Source organism: Thunnus thynnus, chromosome 20, assembly GCF_963924715.1.
Source record: "Thunnus thynnus chromosome 20, fThuThy2.1, whole genome shotgun sequence".
NCBI lineage: Eukaryota > Metazoa > Chordata > Actinopteri > Scombriformes > Scombridae > Thunnus > Thunnus thynnus.
In genome coordinates this window covers 13,835,717-13,859,225 of record NC_089536.1, presented here as the reverse complement: position 1 = coordinate 13,859,225, position 23,509 = coordinate 13,835,717, and the positions used below count along the sequence as shown (strand labels likewise).

At 37.7% G+C, this 23,509-nt stretch overlaps 1 protein-coding gene across 1 annotated transcript in view; it reads left to right on the top strand.

Annotated features, from left to right (window-relative positions):
- The window catches only part of gfra1b (gdnf family receptor alpha 1b), a 29,972-nt gene extending 10,282 nt beyond the window's left edge, over positions 1-19,690 (top strand). Inside the window, exons 4-10 of the mRNA XM_067576396.1 lie at positions 2,979-3,157; positions 5,555-5,727; positions 7,862-7,971; positions 10,075-10,209; positions 11,073-11,272; positions 15,247-15,294; positions 16,431-19,690. Of these exons, the coding sequence (XP_067432497.1) occupies positions 2,979-3,157; positions 5,555-5,727; positions 7,862-7,971; positions 10,075-10,209; positions 11,073-11,272; positions 15,247-15,294; positions 16,431-16,583 (998 nt within the window). The 3' untranslated portion in view covers positions 16,584-19,690. The remainder of the gene's footprint in view (positions 1-2,978; positions 3,158-5,554; positions 5,728-7,861; positions 7,972-10,074; positions 10,210-11,072; positions 11,273-15,246; positions 15,295-16,430) is intronic.
- Positions 19,691-23,509: the final 3,819 nt, after the last annotated feature.

The following is a 23,509-nucleotide window of genomic DNA, read 5'->3' as shown; positions in this document are numbered from 1 at the left end:
GCATAAAAAAGGGTGGCTTATTCATACTTGGAGAAAATGTTACAGAAAGGGAAGATATGAGACTAAACATTTCAAAGACTATGTTTTAGGGAATGCTTAACTGGACCTTATTAAAACCATTTTCATGCGCCAGCAGGCTCTTGAGGTTTGTTTTGGGGGTCACACACTTACGCTTGAGCTCACAGATGTATAAGAACATCTCTGAAAAGGTGTTTTTGTAATTGCATTTTAGAAATGTGTCAAATGGACATTTTGGCAGCTGTACAATAGAGACTTTTGGTTCTCATATTCTCACATTCACTGTATTAGTGAAGACAGCCCCCCCAGGACACCATAATTAACCTCTACTTTGAAATTCCTAGTTTAACTCTACCTGACTGGCAGTCTGTCAGAAGGTATTTTGTATCAACCTATGAGGGGTCAAAGGGTCAGGTTCCAGTGTTTGCTCCATTGGCTTGTCATTTGGTCTACATCAATGGCAACATGGTGGCCTTGCTCAGGGGGTGAAACTTAAGAAGACTAAGTGAGATTTATATTTTTTTTTTCTTAAGACAGCGTGCCTTTTAACCAGATAGGATGTTTTATTTTAGGCGGACATTTAGGAGTTCTTGTTGCACTGCAAGGTCAATAGACGAATGATACAAGGACCTAGAACAACGCTTAGTGAAATTAATGAATGTATAGTCTAAGAATACATGTGTACAAAATGTATTTTTCAATAATATGTTACAACAGTATTGTAAGAATCCAGTTTTCAGCTTGCTCACAAATCCCCTTTGTTGTTGATGGACTTTTCGTGTGAAAGATATGAATACGGTACATTTAACATATCATTGCCTTTTACAGAGAAATGTGACAATAGAGACATTGAGACAGTAAGAGGATTACAAAAACAAGCAAAGATTGTTTTTTTATGATTAAAATCACACTGCAGCACACAATTAAATGGCACAAGGAGCATAGAATGAACTGTAGACAACTAATAAAAAACAATCTTCAACATTTTATCCGTTGCCCTGTTTATAGAGCTCATTGGTAATGACATACTGTATGACTTAGTACAAAACCTTGTTGCAGCAATCATTTCTGATGAAAATAATGCTCTTCATGTGCTCTTGTGGGAGATTCAAACAAAGTTATGGCTGAAATTCACAATATCAACGTCATGATTCTCCATTAACTTGAATGTTTTCTTACGGACAATAAAATATGGTGTGCAGTGGAATTACTCTGGAAACAGAGAAAATATGACCTCAAAACTAGCTTATTAAATGCAGAAATGCTCCTGATTGGAAAGGTTTTTTCCTGCTGTGGGGTGTTATATCTATATGAATTCACACTGTGACCTACAGCTTCACCTTCTTACTCACACTTAGCTCGAGCCCTTGTGCTACATGAACACAAACACACACATATACACACAGAACCATATTTTAATCTAACTTCTCAAAGTAAGAACTTTTTTAAAAAGTGTGTTTTTAATACAACTAAGGTAAGTGTTTCCCCCTCTGGGTAACAGTAATTGAGGTAAAACTGTCACACCTACGGCCCAAGAGCTACAAACAGCCACTAAAGGATCACATCCCACATCTCTAGGCACTTGTCAGCTATAAGTAATGGGTTTTCTAATATGTGATTAACCCAAGGTTCAAGAATGTATTCGGATTTAATCATGGTTCATTCTGTGGTGCATGAAAGAGTGCAGTGAGCTTCAATTCCACCTCAAAAGGCAGAATTACAGAATTCATTCTTCCGTGCAGAAGCTGAGGATACAGTTTGTGTTACTGTGCAAAGTCAGTCGGGCAGGAAGGAATTTAACTACAACAAATGAGAAAAATGAGATGGGAGAGTGATGATGTTGGCCACATAGTGCTTTAGCTTGGGTTGAAGGAGAGGCATAGTGGGATGGAAGCAAAGATAGGCAGTATGACTTCATGTAACTGAAGGCAGGGGAAAATGCATTGTGTCCGAGCAGGTGTGTGTATCTTAAAAGGCACACATTTCTGTTTTCCGAGGACAACAAAATTACCCTCGAGCTACATGGATGAGATGAGAGAAACAGCAGTAATCACACAAACACAAAATGGGAGATACCACTAAGAGTAGGGTACTTTTTGGTAAAATAAGGGTTTAAGCTTTTGCCCAAATGTCACCTTGGAATGACTGTGCAGTGTGGCTGTCTATTGTTAATATGTCTGACAGGGGAATCTGATAACAACCTAGGGGTACACCATTTAGCCAGAGTCCAAACAAGTATGTAACAAAGCAATTGCAAAAATGGAGCAACTCGAGCAACAAATTGGTGCAATGATTTATAATGAATACCCTGTAAAAGATTTCTCTGTCCATGCTTTTTGTATAATGTGTTTGCAAATACAAGCATGATTTAGTTTAACAAGGCTTGAAGCTCTCATACAGCTGGGTGTCTTTTGCAGTTTCTTGCAGTAAATGATGTAGTTTTGGTGTAAAATTGTAAAACAACAATGATATACAGTTTTAAATACTTGAAAGATACCTAAGCAACATTATGACAACTTTGGTTTGGCAACAGCTCTGGGAAGGATGCTAACTTGGATAATTAATGTCAATATTGACGTAATAGCTTTTATTTTACCTTCCATATTCATACTATATACAGTAAGATCCCCTCATCCTACGAGGTACTTTGAATTTTCCTCAGGACTATGGATTGAAATGGAGATGTTTAATTTCTCAGGTAAAATATTTAAATAAAATAGATGCAAAATAATACCTTACTTGAAAAAAAAATTAGGGACACATGCGTACTGTGGTGGAAATGATGATGGAAATAACAATTATGAGCGTACATCCCATATGACTCTTTTTTTTTTCTTTCTTCTTTGTTCATTGTTTGAAGTATTGATAATCATTGATGATTAAACAGCAATGTAACCAACAAGCGAAGTAGTAATTCTAAAATGTGGAATATGAATTTATGTGTCTCCCCTCTCTGTCAGTTGAGCCTGCATCCACGAAGGAGAACAACTGTCTGAATGCTGCCAAGGCCTGTAATCTGAACGACACATGTAAGAAATACCGCTCGGCTTACATCAACCCCTGTACTAGCAGGGTGTCTGCTTCTGAGGTCTGCAACAAGCGCAAATGCCACAAAGCCCTACGACAGTTCTTTGACAAGGTAATTAAGCATGTTATTCTTGGGAGCGATCTGCAGCTCTTTTTCTGTTTGTTTGATTTTGTAGTTGGCACTCCAACCAACGCCCAAAACAGGTGTCAAATGCTTTTCTAGATGCAATTCTACAAGGATATGGAGCAGCCAGCCAGTGGGAAAAAGCGCCCCTGGAGAAAAATTTTGACCCTAAATCCCAAATCTTGTGGCCTCTGGCACATTCTACTGCCACTATTCCATCATATACACTGATCTCAATTATTGCATATTTTAATGAGTTTACATACCTGATTGTAAACATGTAGTGAAGTATTGTAAAGGAGAATTAGGCTTCTTGTGCATTTTAGCCCACACACTCTGTAAACAGCTATTAATATTTAAAACCATACCTATTCCTGACTGATCAGAACTTTTTAATTAAGAATCATTAGACCATATTTATTAGTTTTTATTATTTATTGACACCTTCACTGTTAGGTTTATCAAGACATGACACAGTGATGGTTAATTTATTGTTTTACTAGAAACATAAATACAGTCTTATTCTTTGAGAATAAAGTTATTTTAAGGGGGGACATGTCTTATCTAGCCTATGTATTGGTTTTAAATTAAATTATAAAATAAACCTCTGCCAAAAATAACTCTAAAATAACAAAACATGTGAATCACTTGACTCAGTTGATTCAGTAGAATCAGGTGATTCTACTGAATCAACTCAACTATTCATTTTCATCTTCTCTATCATCCAAATCCCTGCCCAGCTCAAAAAGTGCCCTGCTTAGCTTCTTATTGTCTCCTCTGAGTAAGAAATGTCCTTTTTAGAGAGCCAACCATGTTTGAAGCTGGTCTTGTCTTTCCCTTCCTTAATTCTGGATTCCTCAGTATTTGAAAGGGCAGAGCACACACCTGACCAGGTGTAAGATGAGTGGAAAGTCTTACTCTTCATTGCTTCTAGAAAATACTCTCAACAGCGAGAGGGCTCTTGATGTAGGGACAATGTTCTTTAATCTGCCTGGCTCTGTGGACCTGTCTGGGTCGGCTCAGGACCTTCATGCTTCTAATGTTACTGTCTGGTTCCTCTACCTACTCTATAAAACAAAAACACGTTTGTCTAATTCATGTAGCAAATTATCTGGGATCGAAACTAAATCACATGCAACAGTAAAATGATCAACATTACACATTTCCATTTACGAGGTATCAGTTCTAAATTGAAATATTCTTCACAACAATTAAAATTAAAACCAATTCAAAACTTGGATTAGTAATGTATTCATTCTAATATACTTGATGAACTGACCAACAATTTTCTTCTTTAATGATGTGGAAAAACATTTATACTTGATCACATATATTACTGCAGGAAGTTCCACTACATCATATTTTATTTTTAAAACATGATTTGGCACATCTGACATTAGTTTGCATAATTGGTCAATGACAAAAAATACAAAAACGTTCTACATTTTAAACTGTAAAATTACAGTGTAAGGCTGAGACATAGGCCTCTGTCATTCTCCTCATATGACACAGGCCTGTTACTTTGACAACATTGCCTGTTTCTGTGTGTGTCTGCAATGCATCTTAGAGATGGCTCTGCTGTAAAAAGCACAATGTAAATAAAGATAATTTATTCATTCATTAAGCCAATAAACGTCTGTGTGGTGTATATGGAAAATGCAACACTTTCAGTGGACTTTTTAATACTTACTGCGCAGTCATCAAGTTGCTGCCACCAGCGTTTTCCAAAGTAGGTAATAAGGATGTCCCCTGTCTGTGCAGTCAATGCAATTCTTAATGTCTTTTGTCATCAATTACTTTGATAATATTTGACAAACAGTGAAGACAACTCTCCGCTCTCTATAGCAGGACACAACACATCATGCTCACATTGTTTTGAAGCAGAGGCTAGTGGTTGTAAATGTACACGCATAGCGTATCACAACTTGTCAATCAAAACTATTTTACTAGAATCAAAAATGAATATAATAAAGTAGCCGGCTGGACTTAAATGAGTAGTCAGCTGTTTGGCTGGCAGCCGGTGCTTATGGAAAGCTCAGTTTTAAATTGATTTTCACATTAAGCTGGCTTTCTATCCAACTCCTCATTAAAAGTCTCTTTAGTTACTTAGCATGGCACTTAATACATCACTAAAAGCTACTGTTCATGTTGGGTTGCAGCCATAGTGGATCGGAGGTCCCTATGTTCAAATTTTGCCACCATTTAACTATATACAGGAGGAGGCTGCATTAAAAGTTGAAAATGCCACATGTTTTCTGAGAGAAAATCTTAGCTTTGGTGACATCAATGGATACCTGGAAAGAATGGAAAGTTTTTTGTCCTACAGGTCACAACACTACCTGCATCAACATGTGCTCTTTTTGTCCTTTTCTTCCCAAAATTAAGGTTCCAACTAAATACAGCTATGGGATGCTATTTTGTTCCTGTCCATCGGGGGATCAGACAGCATGCGCAGAACGCCGAAGACAAACCATTGTACCAGTCTGCTCCTATGAGGATAAAGATAAACCTAACTGTCTGTCGCTTCAGAACACATGCAAGACCAACTATATCTGCAGGTAAGAGGGCACAGAGGAATCCTTGAGGTCACCTTTTTTCCAACATACTTTTCTTCAAATGCACAATTGAATGTTCTTTATAGTACTGTGTAGTTATTATAGAAAGCATAATTTCACAACCAAGATTTTTCATTTGGTTGTTAATGTAACTGACCATTTACTTTGCCTGTCCTTATTTCTATGCATTGAAAACCCAAGGCATCTAGTTTCTAAGAGGCAACCATAACCTACAGAGAGCATTTCAGGAGTAATTCAGATGGATTTAAGAGAAGATAACTATTGTTATAGTCTGATCAACAAGGTGAAAACTGAACAGTGGTAATGTTAATGGACAGAAGATTGCAAGCCTGAGTCAGTTTAATTCATGTCTATTATCAAAGGGTGATTACTTAAATGTTTTTCTTCTTGTTCCTACAATTGAATGTTTGAGATTTACCATACAGAATGATGTATATGTGCAGAATTTGACACTATAAAGTTGTTTTCACATTAATCTGCGGTGGAAACTTTCTCTGTGCTAAATGAAAATCAGATTTTAAGGGAGGAGCCTACAAGCATGATTTGTGACATCACATATACTTTGGAAGCCAATCCTGGTCCAATATTCAACTTACACAAGTGTGATGTGAAAACTTAAAGCCTCCAGTGTTAAAGAAATAATTTAACTTTTCTTGTGGAAAAACCATATTAGACACAAATTTTATACTATGTGACCCAAACAATTACTATCAAAATAGTAATTCACTAAGTCCAATTTGCGGAACAATAATTCTAGAACGCAAGTTCCACCAGGAACATTTTGGCAGCACACCACTTAGCTGTAACAAGCTCATGGGTGTATGCTAGCCATGGATGTATAAAGAGAACTGGATACAGCGTCGGAGGCGGGGCCCCGTTCATTCCTATGAAAGTTGCTCAGAGGCGCATTAAGCCAAAAAAAAAAAATCGACTTCCCGGTATGAAAGTACCCGAATCTTCCGCATTGTGCGACCGATAGAGCATGCGCACTAGTGACTTTCACTGGCCGAGTCGGCTACTTCCGGTTTAGCCCTCCGGCTAACTTGAATGGGGATAAAACAATTCAATCATGCGGCTCTTCTAGGCTTTTGAAATGTGATCGGACCGAATAGATTTAATTCTGATAGTGAGACAAGTCATTTCGCGGGGGTTGTGACGCTCAGAAAAATGTATCCGCTGATTTACAGACATCTCTTTCACAATGTAAGTATATGGGAAAAAGTCTTTTTGGGCCAGTGTGCATCACGTGACATTGTAATTACACGGTTTGGCCGCTATGTCAAATTTGCTTCAAAGCCTGGTGCTCTTCCTGTATCCAGTTCTCTTTATACATCCATGATGCTAGCCAGCACAGCCAAGGTAGCTTGGTTACCCTGTAGTGTCGCTGCTGTCAGAATGACAAACTAGAGACCCATAACACTGACTGAGTGCAACACTATTATTAAAATACGCTCTGTTATTTCCATAGTAAAATGATACCGTGTTTACCCGCCACCCTCCCCTCTCTGCAGCAGTCGGCTTTTCACTCCACCTTTGAGTGAAGCCGTTCAGAACAATGATAAAAACATTTGATTTTTGACGTGGTCAGACAGCACGTCATAAGAACCAGTTCTGAGAGAGAAAAATGTAGTTAAAAAGCATGAAAGTTAAAGTAGTGGTTTGGTCCCTCTGACTAATATATTATTAATATGACATCATTAGATTATTAATATTGAAGCATCAGTGTGTAAGCAGCATGTTACTGTTGTAGCTGTTGGAAGTGGAGCTAGTTTAAACTACTTTATATACAGTTAGACCATAAATCAGCTTAAAACAGCTGTCAGCAGGTGTCCTGACTCCTTGCAAGAAACAGAAAAGTTGTTTACCTCATCCACTGCAGCAGAACTGTTTCAGTAAGTTTCCACGGCAGCACAACTCAACTGTTTCTTTAATAGTTTTCACTGCAGCACAACTAAACCGTTTCACTGAAAACAGATTTTTAATCATGCTAGTTAAGACTGGCTTGAAATCAGTAAAGGATTTATTGCCTATGAAGCACCTCACCCAGTATAAGCTCGATATCTAATACCAGCTTCAGGAAATTAGTATCTGTTATTTGTATCTCTATTGTTTATAGATCAAGACTGGCAGACTTTATTAGCAACTGTCAGCCAGAGGCTCGCTCCATATCAGGCTGTCTGAGGGAGAACTATGCTGACTGTCTGCTTTCTTACTCAGGACTTATTGGTAAGTTATTTAAAGTATTTTAACATTGAAATTAGTTAGTTATAACTCTGCTTGTTACTGAACCTTAAGCTATACTTAAACTTATACTCGCCATGTATGTATAATGCCCAGTTGACTTATGTTCTCCTATTTTATCGCATTGTTTCTAAAACCTCTACCTGAAGGTTTTGTACAGTTGTTTTTTGTAATTATGAAGGTGCTTTAATGATTTATGAAAGGTAAGACTGGGCGCTGCTCATGTGGTGACCTGTGGCCTGCAGGAGCAAACAAGCTGAACTCTTTATCAATTAATCAGTTTATTACCATTTTAATTAACTATTTTATATACAAGCCCATCCCAAGGTGATACCTTAAAATAGCTTACTTGGTCCAACCAGCAGTCCAAACCTCAAAGGTTTTCAATTTACAGTGATATCAAACACAGTAAAGCAACAAATCATCACACTGAAGAATCTGGAAGACTGATTCTGGAGACGGTTATATATAATAATATTCAAAGTTACGGCATTGGATTTTCTTTTTAAGTGAATCTTTGCTTTACAACAGATGAAATCTATTCAGATGCAGCAGAGAGAGAAAATAAGAAGATTTCCTAATAGAAGTAGCACACAAGGCATACATAACCAAGTTCATGGCAGTTTTTATAGGTCATAAACATACAGTATTTTGACAGTTTGTCAATCAGTCTTTAAGCTGTAAATTTCCTTTATTACCCTACTGTGCAGCATATAAATAACCTCCAGCCAGCTGTGAAAGTAGGGCTACAATTAACAACGATTTATATTATTGATTATTTTTCTGTACATTATTTTCACAATAAATTCAAGGTGTTTTATGATGTCTGGTTTTATCCGAACAGTCCAAAAGCCCTAAAATAGTGAATTTACAACAGATTTCATAGCAAATATTCACATTGTAGAAGCTAGAAACAGGGAATTTTTGACATTTTTGCTTAAACAATTAATAAAATGATTAATCAGTTATCTAAATAGTTGTCAATTAATGTAAACATGCAATGTTGCAAGCTGTTTAGCAGTCTATTTATAGTCTACTGACTACTCCTGTATTTTCCACAGAAGAGATTAAGGCACAGTCAATATGTAGGGTGTAAATCATCACAGTTCATACACCACAGCATTGTGTAGAAATAGTACTTGTTTTCCTTTGTTCTGTCTTCCATCAGCAAGTTTCATTATGCAGAAAGGAAAAATGATGTCCCACTGAGTTTTAGTAATGAGATTTGAACAGTGACCAATTGCAAACTCAACAGGCAGACATTTTAATCTACACCATTCACATCGTACTTCACACAGGTTACACCCTCTAATGGGGCCCCCCTGGCTTAACCACTCATCTCTGTCTCTGCAAACAGAAATTTGCATGTACTTCCACAGCTAATAAGTATGAGCATAATCAACCCTATGCTCCCTGAAAAAGGACAGTTTTATTCAGTCGAGATGACACCATAGCAAAGAATGGTTTCATTTTACTTTGTGCTCATTGAAGTACAGCTTGGTCACCACGGTTGACTCTCGATCGGCTGTGCTTAAATGCCTCAGCAACAAAGATGTAGCTTCTGAGATAGTGTAACTGCAGTGGTATGCAGTGGATTGCCATGCCTTACTGGTGGTAAGCACCAGCAGTCCCGAATGCACTCTTCAGAGCTACAGTTTGCCACCTTTGTTGACATCAGCATTTCTATGAATAATGTACATGTTGTTGAAGAGGCAAGACCACTGGCCACACATAATTACAAGTCAGTGAGGTGAAGTGAGCTTACAGTATAATCACAATGCAGCAGGTTGTTGTGACAGTGTAAAGGCTGAGAGTAGAGTCATTGGGCTCCACTCTTTTAGTTCGATAGAGCCCTATAAAAAGGTTGAAGCCTTTGTGAAACAGAATAATAGTCAAGCATCATACAGTAACACTGCTCCATAAAGAGGTACCTTGCAATTCATGTTTAGTTCTGAAATCTTTGTAAAAGGGGTATATGCTTGTCCTGAATGGTTGAACTGAAGATTAAAACTTCAGTGCACAGTGAATGAAAGAGTAAAATTAGTTTGGTGTGATGGGTTACTAGTTTTCTTCTCTTGTGTTCTGCAGGTACAGTGATGACACCCAATTACGTGCGATCTCTTGGTATTAGCCTGTCACCATGGTGTGACTGCAGCAGTAGTGGGAACAGCAAGACAGACTGTGATAAATTTGCTGAGTTTTTCACCAACAATCGATGCCTTCGTGAGTTCCCATATTCAGCCATCCTGGCTTTTTGAGATAGTCGAATGGGGGATAATGGCTTGAAACAGGAATTTTATGTGATGGTGCAATTTCTCTGAATTTGACACTTAAGCAACAATCTCTTAAGCATGTCTTTTGTTACTTCACTCATATGTAATGAGGGGCATTTTTATGATCAAACTCCAATGAAGAACATATTGTGGTTTACTAGAGGAAGTTTTTTTTTTTTTTTTTTTTTGAATTGCAGTATACTAAATTGCCTTGACAATAATGGATTTTACTATGATTAGGAATAGATCAAGAAATCTTCTTGATCAATATAAAACCACATTTTTGCTCATGGAAAAATATCTTAGATTGTGCTTAATGAGTAAATTACACTGCATAAATTATTATGAAGTACATTTTTGTACAGCTTTGTGAATCATTGCTATTAAAGGCACACACTGCTTTTAAAAATGCTCTTGAGAAAGGTCAAGTCATTTCTTTTCCTGAACAATTATCTAAAGTATCAATTATAAGAAGCTTTTAGTTGGACATGAACAAAATGTTTTGGGCCATGCCACTTGCACTTTTTCCCAAGGCAGTGATGGAAGGCACCTGCTAACTTGTTGGTTATGCAGCCTGTATTTTTAAATACGAGGCCTTAGAGGGCACTCTAGTTGATAATGCTCATTAAATGAAATTCAAACATTCAATTTAATCTTAGTCATGACATTTGATGCATATTTTCACATATTTACATTAAGTATTTTCTCACTTGTGCTAATTACTCCTGTCAATTTACATTGTCTAATAAAGCATAGATTCTGCATGTGAACAGGATCAATAATGCCACCAATGAATACACTATATCCCTGCAGGTAACGCCATCCAGGCATTTGGCAACGGTACTGATGTTGGAGTTTGGCAACCCCAACCCCCAATTCAGCCTACTGTACTCGAGCCTAGCGTCACTCGGAGGGGTAAAGAGCGAAACAGTAATGCACTGGACACACTGACGGACATGACCAAATTGGATCTTGATACTGACTCACTATATCACATCTGTGGGACCTTACAGGTGAGTTTTTAAAAGTAGAGTGTGTTTCTGTAAGTGTTTCTGCAGATGCAGTTGTCAAGATATTGTTTTCAGAGTAGTCACGCCGAGCCATGACTCGAGTTGGGCTGGCATGCTGTGAGTGTTTTTCCATTACACAGCAGGGCAAAGTAAAATAAGTTGTTTACCTGTTGGTAGACTCATAGGTCAGTCTCTTAATGTTTCACTCATAGAGACTGAGGACTATCTCCTAGGTTTTGTTGTTAAAACTGGGTGGAAACAATTACAGAGTTTAAAAAAAACCCTGCATTGCTACGGAGGAGAATGGGGAGAGAGTAACATTTTCGGTAAGGTGTGTCCTTGACAAATGTTAGTGGCGTAGGTTTGTTAGCGACTATTCTTGCCACCGTTCAAGCAACTTCTATGTATTAAGAAATCCCCAGACTTCAGTAGGCAGAGATCTCCAATGTCTGGTATCACTAGACTAACTTGTTGGAGGTGTGCTGGTCATCGCAGCTCCTCATCAAACATCATCATCACTATTCCTTGTACACTGTACTATTCCTCCCGGCATTATTTCTAACCAATCCACTGAACAAGGAGCTCCAAATAGCTCCATATCTTGTTGTTCCAGTTTTTAGTGTCACTAACAAATCTCGGCTAATTCGGTGATTTCCTGTAAATTCTTCACAATAAAAGTGTCCCATTATTTAGTCATTTAAAAGCTTTTAATTTGAAGCAGTAAAACATGGGGTTTTCATTGGCGGTAACTTAACATGACTCTGATACGGCTGCCCCTTGGCAGGCTTCCGGAAAGCTAGCCAATCAGGACAGAAAGGGCTCATCGGGAGAGGGGCCTTAAAGAGACAGAAGCTAAGACTGCCTGTTAAGAGACAGTGGCTGAACTAAAGGCAGCATGAAGTTTTTTGAACTGTGAATCATCCAAAACTACCCTAGTGGAGTCCAAAAATAAGAATACATAGCTTAAATGAACATAATAGGTTCACAAATTGTTCATTTTAATCCATTATGCCTCAATATAACCAAACAAGCAACACTCTAATGCCACATCGTGGTCTGCTTAGTATAGGATATTTTATTTGTCTGCATAGTTTACACATGCTTACAGACAATATAAAGTTTTCAGTGTTATAAATCTTCAAATAATGGAGCTAGCCAATTACATTCTATCTGACTCAGAGGGATGACAGTCGGTTTATACCTCCACTGATCTCATTAACTGAGAAACTTTATTGGCCTGCTGAGGAATTCCTCTCTGAAACAAAAGGGCACTGCTACATGGAGAGGCAATTAGTTTCAATTTTCATAATAACCTCTTATCTCAATACAGTAGTTGTTTATGGCAGCACTGCTGCTTGTCAAAACTAAAAGAAAACACTTCTACCAAGCTGTTTATTTACTTCTACCAAGCAGTTTTTCAGGAAAAATAATGAACAAAATCTTTCCACACAAAAACAAATGTCTGGATAGATTTCTGCCTTGTTGACTATGGAGTGATGAGAAATCTTTTAAAACTTCTGAGAGAGAGTGCCTGAATCCATTTTGACCTAAACATCAGGTATCCAGAGCTTCTGTCTGAGTGTCAGGCGTCTGGCTCTGTCACCTTGATGGATCAGGGATGGTTTTATGATGGCATGCACAGAATCCCCCCTCCTGGGCAGAAAGATGAGACGTCAGTGTGGAGTCAGAGTTTCCAAAGCTGTCATGTCAAAGCTAATTGGTTGCCACAGTAACATCAGAAATGGCCCACAGGGGTAGTTTGTCTGTGACTGTCTGTGTGCACAGGGACACAGTGTCATTGGAAGGATGTACCAAATGTTTTGTCCCCCAATACTAGTTGGATAAGGGTAGGGAAAGATTGAGATTTGTTTATGTATTTCCCTGTTAGCTCTGTTACAACAATGGTTAAATAATAGACATGTTGATTGCTGCCTAGTTCACACTACCTCCTGCACTGGCACTGAATGTTGCCACTGAACATACTGAACAAGTACTCATTTAAAATGGTTGCATATGAATTGTTAAGATTTTATTGATACCAATGCCATTATCAATTCTGCTTATTGGTCAGATTCTTTATTGATTCCTGATAAATTTTCTGTGTGGAAAAAAAGTAGGGCTACACAGGGTTTCAGTGTCAACGCAACTATTTTAATATCTCTGCTGTTTATCAATGACCTTGTATGCTGATGAATATATGAAACATAACTGGTAGATGAGAGAAATGGTCTACAACCAAAAGTTAACTGCATTAATTAATGAATTAACTATTTGAAAGCATCATGCAGTCTCCTGTCTGTATGAGAATGACAAAATGAGGGGGAGGAGGAGTGCTCCACTGTGTGTGTTGGTCAGCTGGTCTCATTTGTTATTTCTGATTGCTGCTCTGCCCTGCTAATGTTAGTCTCTGAGTGTAAAAAGTTCACAGTATTTTTCACGTTCTCACGTTCATCTGGAAAAGGTCATTATTTGCTCATTAAATCAAAAAATTTTTGCAACCACTGCCTTTTTAAAGATTACAAGATACCCAAAGATAACTCTACGTGTGAGCTGTAGAGAGTCCAGAGGCTGCACTGCCCTCGCAGTTTAGTTCCGCCTTTTTCATTCCATCAACATCACATGCCTGGGCATCAATAAGAGGAAATGATAAGCTCAGAGGCATACTATTTCGATGGATTGGACAATTTGGAACTGATTCTCAGCTGGAACCAGTTCTCAATTCCCATCCCTAGTAATTACTAGGAAACTCTCATCAAAAATTGAAGTTTTACAACAATAGCCATTTTCCATTGCAGACCAATATTTGATCTCACTCATTTAATCCAACATGTGTCTAACCATGTGCATGGGCGTACAAATCTTAGATATTTCATTTACAAAAATTTCTCTAACTGAAATAAATGCCGCGTAAATTTCCATAATGGTCACAGATAATGATATGCAAATTACTTTTAAAATATCAAATGCAATTGTAGGAAATCAATTAAGTGTGCTGATTTTGACATTTTACATCATACACTACATGTTTTGCTTAAATTTGCTTATGCTGTAGGCACTCGAGCTCCTTTGGAACTTTTTGGCTTCACAAACACATTTCAGACCTCTGCTATTCTCCTCTGATAAATACTATGGGGCTATATTTTTAAATGAGATAATATCACATACTTTAAGTGTGACAATTTATCATATTGGCTTTTAATAGCGATAATATGATTTATCACCAGTAAAAACATCCTCCAGGAGGAAAGACCTCCTATAGAGCAATTAATCATTCTTCTCCCGAATCCTGCTTCTTAGACTTCTTTCTACTTAAGAAGCAATGCATGGAGTGTTTATTATGTTCCCAAACTACTATAGAGTCACTTTACCATTTGCTGTACTCCATCTCTGTATCTGCGAGTGTGTATTTGTTTGTGTGTGGCTATGTGCAAATGCGTGTGGGTATTTTTATGTGTGGCTAAAAAGGTTTAGAGCAGTCTGGAAAAGAGTTTCAATGTATTGAACTGTCATAACCTTAAGCTGGCACAAACAGGACCGCAGACAAATTTTTACACAAACATACACTCAAATCTTACGCATCTTGCTTGAGGAGGATGATTATACAAAGAGGTCCCTGCAGGTCTAAACTATGGGAATTGGTGTGAACTGAAAGTATTATCATAAATTTTGTTGCTGTGAGTATTTTGCTTCACAACTGTGGCAGTGGGAGTTAGGCTTGATGCAGTAATGGTTTTGCTTGACCTTGTCATACTTTGAAGACTATGCCCAGCCCCTCCCTTAACTGCAGTTCCAACTTCCAGGCCAAGACAATTTCTTCAAGACTGGCTAAATGAATAATATTGTCAGAGAAGCCGGCTGTTGTATATCTCATAGCATTTTTGCACCACCATCAGCCAGTCTGTGATCTTGAAAGATAGGGAAACCCAATTAAAAGAGAATGAAAGTTAATGTTTCTCTGACTTTTTTCTTCCTTCTAGGCTCAAAAACTGGTGTCAAACCTAACAGTGGATACTGCTCAGTGTGTGGTAAGAAACACTATTCTATACATTTCATGGAAGGTCCTACTAGAGCCCAAACAATGATATTTGAGAGTTACAAAAAAATCAGGCAAAACATATTTATTTCTTAACATATACACATAACATATTCAAATATTTTGAAAAGGAAACCTTAAATTGGTTGTTAAAGAACAAAGATATGCTCTGAGCTTGACATTTTTCAGCCTTTCTGCTCTCTGGTAGACTCAGTCTGTAATTGGGACACTGCAAACACACGTATCTTTATAGCATTTCTGTACTGCAATTTCATGTTATTTAACAGTTGAATAATATGGCAACACTTAACTGATGTATCTGTGTTTCAAGTTTTAACCAAATTTTTAGAAAAAAGTAGATTCTAATTAGTGTGCCTTTCCATCCACTATAGTCATTAGGAGATTCAATTAAAGTCAAACCTTAAATGATGGAAAACATGATGGAAATATGGCATTTACCTTTGTTTCATGTATTAATTTGAGGAATGTTACAGTCTCCTCATCGGTCTACACAGATCTGATGTTTTCATCTGCCGTCATTTTCTGTCTCCTCGGTGGAGGGGAAGGTTGAGTGACATTTAATTCAAATGCTTCATGTGCGTCATAATTTAAATTAAATTTATTTCACTAAAGGCGCCTTTAACCCTCTGGGGTCTGAGCCATTTTTTCCAATTACTAGTGCCTCTACTTTCTTAATATATAAACATTTATATAAATTCAATTTATCTTTTTTTCTACAGCACAACGGAATTTGAATTTTTCAACATTTTATCCATTTTCCACAAAAAACAACTAAGTGCAAATGAACACTGTGTTAACATTTGCAGCCCAAAGATTTTACCACATTGCTCTGACAACTGTCAACTTTCATCTCAAACAGCCCAAAATGGCAGTGTAAAGGGGCCTTAGGTCAGTTTATCGCATTTTGTTTTTGTTAATACACCAATTATTCCGCCTCAGCTGAGTGTAAAACCGATTTTTGCGATATTTCAACTTCTTTTCAAATATCCAGTGTTTCCAATCAGGTTTTTTTTATGCGCAAACTGAATATACACATAAAAACAGGTGGATGGAAATATTTTTTGTCAACTTTCCACTCAACACTAACACTGTGGTCTTTCCCCCCAGAATCATCAACTGGATGAGTCCAGTGACTCAAATGCCATTGCTAGAAGTTCACCAGCTGAACTCACCTGCTTACACCCTTCAAGTTTGCTGCTTGCACTAGCCTTTGCTTTTACACCAACGGCTTTACCACTTGAAGGTTTCCAGCTTTTGTAGAATCTATGGACTGTGGATCAACACACCTCTGCCCTTATCAAGACGTGATTCGACTCATTTTAATTTAGACATTTGCCAAAGTGTGACACCTACATTTTTTCTTGAAGTGGAAAAGAAATGAGACAAAGCAATGTAAAGGCACAGAAATCAGAGACAAAAGTGGATTATATCCGAGGATTCCATGTTGGCTTGTCTGGCTTGGACTGTGCTGCTGCTGGGTTGAAAACAGACCTGCTGAAACTGCTGCAGAGATATCAGCTCACTTTACTTCCATGCCTTGGAGGGAAATTTGGTGACTTCAAAAAAAAAAAATCAGTTCACACATACTGTAGGATTTCTCAGTTTGTTGGAGTTAAACCCTGTGATCTGATAACCATGTGAATAAATTCACGTCTTTGGAATGTGTGCAAACGCTGCACATTTGACTCAATGGACTGCCAATGTGTGGAACCGTGTTTTGAGGATAGAGTGGATTATTTTCTGCATAACTGTGCTTTGATTCGCCCTGTCAATAAACTTGCTTTAGTTCAACTAAAGGAAATCTAAAAGTGTTGATCTAAAAGAGTTGATCTGTCTCCTGTCATAATGGACAACTAACACTCTTAATAGAATATAATTCATGTAACATTTTTAACATAACTCATGACATTTTGTTAAGAGTATCCTCAAAGGAAGAAAACATATCAGCCGGAAGAAAGTAACACTTTTCTCTTCTATATGTTCAGTACTAGGTATAGCTCCGTTTTGTAGATTCACTTGATCGTTATGGTGGTTTGTGGTTTTCTCACATCGCCTCTAAAAGAACATTTTGTAAATAGGATACATGAAGTGTACACTCTATTGCAGTATGCTGCTGTTAGCTTGTAACATATTGTCTGTAATGTTTTTGAGAGTATATGTTAGTGACTGATGACTGGGGCCTCTTAGCTTTATCCAGTGTTGCTATGATTTATAAAATGTGACTGGGTATGGTTCTCATGTGGTTACAGATATGACTTTTGTGTGATTATATTTTGATGGCAAAGTGCATAATGTTATCTTAGACGGTATTTTTTCTTAAGGAATATCAAACGTTATCTGTAACAGCAACAAGAACATAAAGAATTTAAAAAAAAATGTCTTTAATGGATAAAATGAAGTGTTATTCTTCTGTTGCTATTGAATATGACATTTTATGATTTGCTGGTTTGATCCAGACTCTTCAGATTGCCCCTATTTTGTTTTATTTTATCACATTATTGTGTCTTGGTAGAGAGCAAGAGGACAGCAATTTGATAAATAAAGAATGTGGACATACCCCACTAGTAGAGCAAATGCCAAAAGACAAAAGCCAGTAGACATTAAGTGCTAGCAATTACTGCTGATGCAAATGGAGGAAAAGATGAAAACACATACATATTATATATTTAATTACACCCTAATTATCAAAGACACTGAAAGAATGTACAACATAATGACAAGGAACACTGAAACTTGTTTTTAAACATTCCTTACCTTTTCTGAAATGTGTCAATTCACTTCCATGTTATGGTCCCTGTCAACATCTAAACTAAAGCCTGTAATAATGCACTTCTTTATAGATGGTGTATCAGATGTTGTTTTTAAAAGGATCACAAAAAGGTTTTGGTTAGTAACTGCTACATAACTGTTAATCTAATTGGAACTATTGATATTACCAGGAAGACATCTCATTTTCTGTATAATTAGCCATACAACATTTGATCTGTTCAGTTTGCCAAACAGCTGAAATAAAAATGATGAACAGTGACTCATGCTGGTTTCTGCAGTCAATATGCCAATGCTAGTTTATTTGTTCTTTCATATAAAGCAGGGTTATAAGATAGTACCTGGCAGACAAACCGCCATTGTCAGTCAGATCACATCAGTCCCTGTGGGGAGTGACACAGGCAGACAAGGACGCAGCCCTTAAAGGACAGACTGCTCAGTGGACGGGGTGGGGGTGGGGGGGGCACGTCTCGCCAAGAATATGGCCCACCTGTTTTGGCACAGTGATGGAATACTTGACCAAGAGAGACAGTGTAAGATTTATTAGACGTGTCATAGAACCCAAAGGGCCAAAATATCCTCCTCATGTTATGCATGAGATGGAAATGACAACTTTCTGACTGATACAGAAGGGAAGTGAATGAACAGACTCTAACAATGTGTTAATTCTGACTAATTAGAGCTGCAATTTGATACTATACAAAACATGTTTTCAGGAAACATGAGTGCAATTTATCATTTCACCTTTAATGTGAATGCCTGCATGTTAATGTGAAAGTGATTACTTTCCCAAAGGGTCATTAAAGCAATGACTACAGTCTAATCTAACTACAATCTAAAATGTTAATATCGCCACTGAGTGATGTGTCAGAGACATATTATGCATCTCCAGCATCTAATGTGCTCAAACTTGCAAAGAGGAGAACATTGAGGAGAATTTTAGGAGGATCTAGGACTGAAACAATTTGTCAATTAATCGATTAGCTGACAGAAAATTCATCACAAACAATTTCATTTAGGGACCATACAGGTAAATTGTCACATAAGAAGAAGCAATGCAACCGATGTTGTCACATTAAAACAGCTAAACAAATAAGTGACAGAGTACATGTGTATGGTCTATGAATGTGTGTATGAGTGTATGTATTGTACTTGACTGTACAATCGATAATCGATTCATCATTAAAGCCATTTATCGAGGAAAATATTTAACATTTGATGTGTCTAGCCTCTCAGAATGTGAAGATTCGCTGCTCTAATATAACTACAAATGTAATACCTTTGGGCTTTGGAGCGTTGCTCAGACAAAACTACTTACAGAAGTCAGCTTGGGTTCTGACAAATTATTTTACTGACTATTTTTGGACAAAACAATTCACCAATAATGAAAATAAGCATTAGTTGCAGCCCTAGATACATCCACAGTTTGACATGTGAAACTAATCAAGCAGAGCGATTATCAACGAGGAGTATTACAAAAATAACAGTTTAACAATAATTTCTGTGTCTAGTTTTAGTTTTGCTTGATGTTTATTTATGCCCACATTTGTTTTGTTTTTGTTACTAAAATATGAATTTTAGACATTTTGGAAAGAAAGAAACTCTTGAGCTACCACAGTATATTCAGTTTACCTTGTTCTCCGTCATGGGATTTGACTGTGGTACTGTTACATCCTGAGATGGGAATAACATTACAATTTTAACTGCTAAGGTTTTAAGAATGCAACACTCAGAGCGGATGACTGAAGCCTTGAGACACAAATAGCTGTCATTAAACCTATGATAAATATTATTGCTCTCCAGGTTTACTGTTCCCTTGCCATAAAGCCCTGAGGACTTGGAGATAGTGTTTTGAGACTCCCCCCCCCCCCTCCTACGACTCTATAAAACCACTGCAGGTCTATTCAATCCAAAATGTTCACCCTTGGCATAGATTAAACAGGATACTGATAAAACAGTCCAATCGTTGCAGCACTGCCTGGTAGGGATCACATCTAATTACTGCAACTTTGACCTCCCCAGCAACACTGTTTCAGCACCTTGAAACAACTCCAAGGATTTCACCTTTTCCATTAACCAGGAGAGCAGCAGCAATTTCTCTTTATTACTGTCTTTTTTTGTTGTTGTTGTGCCCAAATGTCAGGGTACGCCTGACTTTTCACGGTAAACACTCCACGGCATCAGTTATTTTGAGATGCTTCCCCTCACATCTTCTCGGGTGCAGTGCAGGGGCAAAGATAAGAGATAATAATGCAGCTGCTTGATTGCGCAGTGAAGCCACAACCATAAGCTCTACTTGACTGAAAAGATGGAAGACTCTGAAAACTTTTTAAATTCCTCAATGGATTGAGAAAATACAAGTAAATGTGAGGGAGCTGAAGATGACCTTTTAGGGGACAAGCTGGAGAGAGATCTATTTCTCTGCTTTGTTCAGATTTGTCAATTAAGTCATCATCTCATTTTAAAAAACGTAGAGGACAAAGTGTTGAGCAATGTGATATGATTAGCTCTTGACATGGCTGATAAACTGTGGCTTTAATACACTACAGCAAGCCTGCATGAACAACTACAACGGCAAAGGAATTTTAGATGAAATGTGTTATTCATAACATTATATAACAGTGATGTAACCTACTGAGACTTCATAGTGCAGTAAACTGATGACGTAGGGTTGCAACTAACAATTATTTTCATTATCAATTTTTCTGTCAATTATTTTCTCAATCGATTAGCTGTTTGGACTATAAAATGTCAGAGGCGAATTACCCACTGTAATTACTACTAAGTCTAGAACAAGACTGTGTAAAAAGATTTCCAAATGTCTGTAGAAATGCTAAACACAGCATAGTTTTATCCCAATACAAGTGGTTCTGGACTTCTACAAGCTCTACCACATGCTGTATGAGAGTTACCCGTCATTCCATGTTTTATTGTGCTTGATCTATACTGAAAGAAGGACTTCAAAAAGGTCTGTAGAATAAAATACATACTAAGGGAACTTGGGTCTTTTTCTGAGTAACACTAAGCTCAAAACTGTGGTGCGTCATGCCACTGAACCAGTAGTTCAGCACCATGGAGAGCACCATTTCCACAATGGGCAACCTGGGGTGAAACCGGGTGAAACTAGAGTGTCGTACCAGCTGTTCTCAATCAAAGTAATGACTCTCCCGCATGAGAATTTACTCCAGCTTCCCTTTAAATTACTGAGGTTCATTCATTTTCCATGAAAGGGTGATAGTCTCTTTCCTGCCTGTGTGGCTAACCTCGTAGTGGTGTGTTTAGTAAGGCACTGTCTTCACTGTCTAGTCACAAATGGCTGGTTTTATGTCTACATCATCATCAGCTTTCTGCTGTTCTCCTTTTCCTCTACTGTGAATGGGTTCAGTCAACAATACATTTGAGGATATTTTTCCAAATGTTTGTTCCCACATTATTTTTTTTGGTTTTTTTTAAGTGACATAGATTTAATTTTGAGTGGAGTGTTGCTTATAGCAAGTTCCTCAGAGACCTTGACATAGCAGCTATGTCCTTCATGGCAAGTGGTGTAAAGCCAGCTGATGGCTAATTGTTACAGAAACCTGATACCGTAAATGACAAGTTGGGTAAACCAGGCTAGTTTATATCAGCAGGCTAGTTCAGGCAGCAAACTCACACACAACATAAAGGCTCAGACACTAGCATGAACTAAACTCAGCATAGCAGAAACTGGGAAATAACAATAAACATAACATAAACATCCTCCTCAAAAACAAATACAGTACATAGTCAGACAGCAGCTATTATGTGGAATGTATGTCTCCTGGCTATGTGACTGACCACAAGTGGAACATACTGTAGGCTACAACTGAGATGGATGAAAAAATGTCAGATATGTAGCAGATAATAATTATTAACTCAAACATATTAAACTCACAAAAAAATAATTGTTTGGAGCAGAGGAACTCATCCTTTGAAATGTTATGTAGCACTGATAAGCAGCAGATGGCCATCAGTACATGGATATAAGCTTAAGGGTGGCAGTGAATGCAGCAGCATGCGGTAATCCCTAGAACAGTTTAGATGTAATTATGATATGAAGAATGGTAAAGCAAGCTGTCATATAAACCCATGAGTTGAAGTATTTTTTTCTAATACTTAGCAGATAGAGTAAGTGTGAGGAGAAATTGTGTGACAATAATAAAATGTAGACTATACCATGAAGGCAATATTAAAAGGAAATAATTATGTGTGTGTGCGCTATATGAAAGACAACAGACATGTTTACATCCCTAAACCCACTTTACACTATTACCCCTTAGGCCTCTACCTCATATCTGAGTTTGCAGTTAAGCCAACAGACATCCAAAAACTATAGCAACAGCCTGGTGAAAATATGCTGCAGTTCAGCCAGCAACACTCATGATACTTTAATAATAGTGCTCATATTTCACTATAATGTAAACCAAAATCCAGTTGCCAAACAACCAAATAAATGAGGTCAGACACAAAAAGAAATGAATTAGCAATTACCAAGCAAATAATAAACATACATACAGTACCAGTCAAAAGTTTGGACATACCTTCCCATTCACTTGAATGAGTAAGTGTGTTCTAACAATTGACTGGTACTGTATATAGGCAGCAGATTAAGGTCAGAAATTGCAAACAGCAGATGCCAAGGCACATATGGCAGACATGAGCAGCTTAACCTGGTATTGCCAAGCACACAAACAATAGCTGAACAAAGCCAGCCATCAAAACACTGCACACATATTAGCATGACCAGGAAGAACTCACCTTGTTGAAGGGAAGCACAGATCCCAGTCATCTCAGCAGGGTAACCCACAGGGTTTTCTGTAGTCCCAAGAAAACTCGCCTTCTTAAAAGCAAGTTTGTGGCAAGAGGTCACAGGGAGCATGGTGAGACATGTTTATTCCACAAAGCTGTCCTGAAGTGACGTTAACACTAGTCGGTGAACTGTCCTAAATACTAAATGACAGCAAAGTTATTAAAAGGTTAGCTAGCAGCAGCTAATGCAGTAGCCAACAGAACTAGCTAAATACCGGGCATGACAAGTTTAAATAGCCCGCCTTATTGCTGGGAAAATATAAACGAAAGACTTTAAAAGTGAGAGAGAGAGTTGTGCTATGTGATGAACTTAAGACAGCCGCCTTTATCACTTCTCCGCCATTTTGAAACGAGGTTCGGCCAGGTAAACCCTATGGGTAAACTGCGTCCTCAACCTGGCGATCGCGGGTAGTTCAATGAAAATAAAATATGATAATAAGACTAACAATCGATCATGCAGCTATTTAAAATGGGCTGTGTGGCCAGGTCAGTGTAGTTTCTTTATATCTAGTTAAAAATTGTTAAATTCTACAAATACGTACCACAATAAAATAAAAATAAAAAAATAAAAATCCTAAAGGCTATATTTAGCC